Here is a 5,837-nt window from a genome sequence, read left to right as displayed (position 1 = left end):
CAGCCACGCTGACGAGATTTCGGCGATTGCGATCTTGGGCGCGTTGGACTGTCCGATCAGCCGAGTTTAGGAGGACGGCGGCGGCTTGCATCATAAAATATAGATTGGATTGGTAGAGGACAGGCATAAGGATCTTATGATTTAATCGGCGCGTGCACGGAAGAAGGATCCTCTTCGGCTTGGATTTTGACGTGAACGGTTTGGTCTCATGTGAAAACGGGGTAAGCGACGTATGAAACAAACCAGACGGATACGAAGGCGTCTTGGGGACGGACGAAACGTATTTAGGCGGACCAAACCAAGGAAACACTTCTCCCTTTATTATTAGGTATAGATTTTCAGAGAAAACAAGAACTTTATTGATTATCTAGTGGCGACTTACGATCATACGAGAACACTTACTCTACACAACTATAAAAATCAAAATGACATGCCTCATGGTTTTCAGCATGTTCTGCATGTTGCGTCAACTAATGCACAACTACACCTCATACTAGAAATGCAATTCTAGCAGCGCCATGGTCTGCCGGTTAAGTATTCACCATAGTGATTCGTGCACCCCTATATGCACCATTAAGCTACACCAAGTTACAAATACTAAAACTTAATCGTGCGCTCCACTTATTCTGCATCCCGAAACGTGAGGATAAACATACATCGATACTTGACTGATAAGTCAAAGCGCCACTAGAAAATTTGCTTTACATCTCATACCTTTTGTGTGTTTGATAGAAAGGTCTGGTAGAGGATCCAAATCTTAAAGCCTATATCATAGGATAAAATCATCTAACGAATTGGAATGTTCCATCTAAAAAAAAAGGAGCAAAGCATCTCCCTACAAGATCATATGGGAGTTGGTTTGTTCCTGGAGAAAGGAAGGTAGTATGTCTCTAAGATTAAGGTCGATGAACATATTCTGGAGTTAGTTTGCTTCCATGTTTTACTAGGTAAGAATATTCATTGGTTTTGTGTGATTTTCTTATTCGGGTGGTAATGGCATAGAGGCCACATTTTGAACTGAAATTGCACCCACAATTGACACTTATTTTGGGCTAATATGCACCACATTGTTGGCCAAGTTGTCACACCATATCGTCCATATTTTCTTGAGATTTTCAAATAAAGTTATGTAATAACAATATGCTAAAATGTTTCACAAAATGAAATTAGTATTTGGATAAGAAAATCATCCTGCAAAGCAAATTCATCACACTTGGTGTGTTCATCAAGGCCAACATATTTAGATTGACCGTCTACGAAATTAAATAGATAGAAACTAGCTTAATGCTGTTGATGACTAAACGACATGTTCTTTTATTAATAGAAACCAATAAACCTAAGCTTTCAAGAATCGCACAAACCAAAAAGAATGACCAATCAGCGTATAAAAGGTCAACACAAGTAGGTCACATATCCCAACTCTATGATAGAGTAACAAACCATGCCGCAGCACACCACATTTTCACAATATGATTTTTATTCTTTTCCATCAAATCTGGTGCATACAAATAGTCAAACCGAGAGAAATAATCTCGAATGCCAACTTCCTGTATATGGCTGAAAGATACACATTGTAATTTATATTTTAAAGGAGGAAAGCTTATAAGAAATAAAACAAAGTATCGGGAGAATACATACAAGAATAACCAACTAGTGATTCCATTTCTAATTTTCCTATATGTTTTACGGTAGCACACATCTGACATTGGTCGATGTTTTGATCCAAATGTCAAAAGACTATAAAGTAGAAGAGGCGAGTATAGAATATAATTGACTTAGTGTATCTTTGTCACTTCTTCAACCAAATAGTCATCTCCTTTGTAAACTTCTCCATTATTGGATTTTGTAGTAAGATTGATACCACCGTAGAGTCGTCACCGTCTTTATTCTTACACTTCATATGATAGCTTATTAACTTTGAAGTGAAATCTCCTGCATGTGGTGTGCTAGCAGCAACCAACTCAGCCTTCCCAAATCGTAGGGCATTCCCTTCAACCCACTTTGTATCACTAACCTCATATGTCATGTCCATGTTGAATGGCGACTTCTCTCGCCATAATGCCAACAAATCAACCATGGAGTTCATGCAATCCTTTGTGGTCTCCAATTTGACTTTGCGCATTAGCTCAAGTATATGTGCCAACGGTTTGGTCACCAACTCATTTACTGTTACCTCAATCATTGGAGAGAAATGTGCATTTCCATAGTAACCATGTGGCACGGAGCTTTCACCATTAACGCTTCTCCCACGTGTATTTAAAGTAAACATGACACGTACTTTCAGGCTAGATCCATAACGAAGTGCCAAAGTTCGGCATCGCCACATGACAGCGGTAAGCAACTCAAAAGTTGTTGTAGATTTGGAAAGGTGTTCAGGGACATGTCTTCGTAAAGTATCAATCTCTTTTGGCCCAAAGAATAAATATTGCACCTCCATGCTCTCTGGTGGAGTTGATAGCATCACATCATCTCCCGTGTTGTCTAAACCATGAAGAAATGGTTTATATGCCGGGTAGGCATGTGTGATGGAGGGTGGCATACGTGCTACGAAGATATCTCTTTTCCACACGGGCAAAGTTGTTGGGATGAGTTCACCACATGCAAAGTCGGCTATAGATTTGATAAATTGGAGGATGCCAAAACCATCAGCAATGCAATGGCATATATGAAGCCCGATAACAAAACCTCCACATTTGAGTTCTGTCGCCTACAAAGAATATCACATATATAAAGGTAAGCTAAAAAAGCTAACAAGCTATCTCAACAACATTTATTAATACTAACTACATATAAGCAGTGGAAGTAACTAAGACACGTCAAAGCGAGCTTAATTTAGATAATCTATCCTTGCACTAATTGGTATTATTAATGCCAATTTGATACTTATCCTATTTGCCTTTTTTCAATAGGAAGGGCATTACATTATATCCATCCTATTTGCTAACACCTTCAATGCTTCTCAACACAAAAATCTAGAAACATGCTTAGTGCATGCAAACTATCATTTTAACTCTAGGTGGAATAATACAGTTCAGTTATGACACCAAATCAACAAAAACAAAGCTCCTAATTAATTTTGAAGTATTGAGTACATCAAATAAATTTCAAGTTCATCTCAAAACTTCTTTTTCCCAAGTTTCAGGTTAGTTTATTTGAGAAACATAAAACTGATAAGGTTTCCCAGCACCCTTTTTTTTCTCGCCGCGAAGTTGGAAATTTAACCTTGTGAATAAAGTTCCGCAAATTTCTTAATGTGATGCAATTCTTTTTTGGTGTCCTCTTTTTACCAGAATTCTTATGCTAGTGAGATACTAATAAACTAAAAGCATAGGGAAATCAATATATTACCAGCCATAAGAAGATAGCAAATACAGTTAGAGAACATTTACCTGGAGGAAAAGGAGTGGCTTGCCAACTACATCCCTGGTGTCACCGGCATCTCCCAAGAACTCCTCGACGCACGGGTACGGCGGCAACAACGGCTGGCCGAGGTCCTCCAGCTGCACGTCCGCAGTCGCCTCCACAAACATCACTCCTTCCCCTGTGCAGTCCACCTCCAGCTTGTTTCCACCTGCGATCGTCCGCAGACGGCCAGCCATCGGGTAGTAGTAGACCAGAGCCCCCGCCATGGCCGCCTTGATGCCCTTCGCCACTTTGCCCGGCTTGGCGCCTCCTCCATGAGGGGCGCGGAAGAATCCGATGATGGACTCATAGAACCGCAGTGTCCACTGATCGTCGATGTCGGAGAGGGCCTTTATCTCAATAGGCGTTGGCCGCGCCGGACGCACCAGCTCGGGCTCGCTCCGCCGTGCCGTGAATGTCACCATGGCGGCGAAACAGAAAAAGCAAAGGTGCTTGTGTGAATGAGCGAGAGAGTTGTACTGAGGCAATGCAAGTTGAGAGAATACTAGGTGTGGTGGTTTTGCCATTAGCTGTGTACCGGACATGCATATATATAGGCATCGGGTGAGTCCATCTTGATGGTGAGTTCGTGACTGGTTCAAGAACGGCATGATGACAAAACTACCCAGGTGTACATCGTTGAAAGCTTGAATCGTTGTTGTCACTCTTTGAACAAGTGAGCCCGTCTATGGACAATCAAGTCGTGCCGGCGCGCGAATTCTTACTTGACCGCTCCGTCAACTTTGATTCGTCCGTCGTCAGCTAGCAGCGAGCGCTCTCCACTGGCTAGCTGCAATGGAAGCAGATCCACCGTTCCATCTTGTGGTGATGTGATTGTTAGCCCTGGTTCTAGGCAATTCCATTTACCGTAAAAAATTAGGAGTAATAAATTTATTTGTAACCGGTAAAATAACATTTTTCCCCTACGGTTCACTTATAGAAGAGATATTAATTTGAGTAAAACTTGGCGAAAACAAGTCCTGGGTAGGATACACGAAGCAACGTTCGTCCGTGCGCTCCCAGGAGCGCCGAGCGAAACCCTAGATCATGGGCGCCGCCAGTTCCTCTCCTCCTGCTTCCCCTCCCACCTCGCCGCCGCCAGGGGGCGTAACCTGGGCGAAGCTTGGGTGGCGCCGGCGACGCCTTGGTGTCTCCTCTCCCTCACGCGGCGGTGGCACGGGCCGTGGTGGCTGGTGGGGGCACGATGTTAGGCGTAGGGCGTTGTGGCGCGGCTGCACGACGGCGGCGCGGTGGCTCCGCGGACTAGGCGAGCCCTTGGCGACAGCGGCTCCCTCCGGAGCTTCCGCAGCGGTGGGTGGTGTGGGCTCGGCCCGCTCGTGGCTGAGGGAGGCTGGATTCGGGGCGCTGGGGTGTCATCCACGGCGGCGGGTCGGGCCAGCGGCGGTGCCTCTCTTGAGGAGGACACATGGGAGAGGGATGGGCAGGGCAACTCGGCGTCTGGCCGTGGCGCTCTCGGGTCGGGGAAGGGGCCCTGCCGAGCCCATCAGCTTGCTCCAGATCTGGTGGTTCCTGCAACCATGGGGGATGTAGGGCATCGATCCTACAACGCCCTATACCGTCATGGTCATGGTGATTCCCGTCATCCCTCAGTTGCATGGCGAGCAGAGTCTGGACGTCGGGGTGGCGCCCCTGGACGGTGGGAGTCACTATGGTTGGCGGGTGTGCCAGTGGCTTAGGTGCTGGTCGGAAACCACGGCCGCGGGGGCGACGTGGTGGCTGGCGAGCAGCTTTCGGTGGCAGTGGTTCGGCTGTCGTCGATCAGTACCATGTGTAGAAGGTGGAGAGTGTTCGCCGAGGGGAAACCCTTGCCCGTTTGGGCCACGACGGCGACGTCTACAGACGCCGTCCCCTTCTTGGAGGCGTCGTTAGGGCTTCTCTCTATCCTTCTACGTGCTCCGGGCGAAAGCCCAAGATCTCCGGAACGGGCGGTGGTGGCGCTTTTGTTTCGTGCTCTCCTTGAAGATACCGTTTTGGAGCATACTGTGTGCAACTCTCCGTAGGTTCCTCAGCGGAGGTGCGAGATCTTCGGATGGTGGATCTTTGTTTGGCAATCTTTGGCAAGGCTTGCTTCGTGCTCTCCTCCCTCGTTGAGCTGCCATGGTACTGCTTGTTGGTTTGTGGGTAGCGATGGCTGGTTCCTGGTGGTGGTCGGTCTCTTGTGGCGTTGCCTGCGACGGAGGAGCACTAGTAGAAAAAAGGCCTTCCATCCCAACCCATTAGTCCCCAAATACTTTGACCCGGGACTAATGGGGTCTTTAGTCCCGGTTCTGCTAGTGAACCGAGACCAATGCTCGGGCAACCGGGACTAAAGGGCTACGGTGGGCTGCGACTAGGGCAGGACCCTTTTTTGGCTCCCCACGCACCTCCACCCCCTGGATCGCCTTTTTAGCACTGTTAAATAGAAAAGAAAATGA

The 5,837-nt window shown here is 46.6% G+C and overlaps 1 protein-coding gene across 1 annotated transcript; it reads right to left on the bottom strand.

The window, feature by feature from the left end:
* Positions 1–1,789: 1,789 nt before the first annotated feature.
* On the bottom strand, positions 1,790–3,827 carry LOC127298328 (acyl transferase 1-like). The gene is made up of 2 exons (XM_051328217.2): positions 3,390–3,827; positions 1,790–2,707 (listed from the first exon to the last, which is right to left on the bottom strand). Exons 1-2 carry the CDS (start codon positions 3,825–3,827, stop codon positions 1,790–1,792), a joined length of 1,356 nt encoding a protein of 451 aa, XP_051184177.1.
* Positions 3,828–5,837: the final 2,010 nt, after the last annotated feature.

This window comes from Lolium perenne, chromosome 5 (genome assembly GCF_019359855.2).
Source record: "Lolium perenne isolate Kyuss_39 chromosome 5, Kyuss_2.0, whole genome shotgun sequence".
Classification (NCBI taxonomy): Eukaryota; Viridiplantae; Streptophyta; class Magnoliopsida; order Poales; family Poaceae; genus Lolium; species Lolium perenne.
Note: the sequence above shows the minus strand (reverse complement) of the source record. Positions and strands in the feature narration are given on the sequence as shown.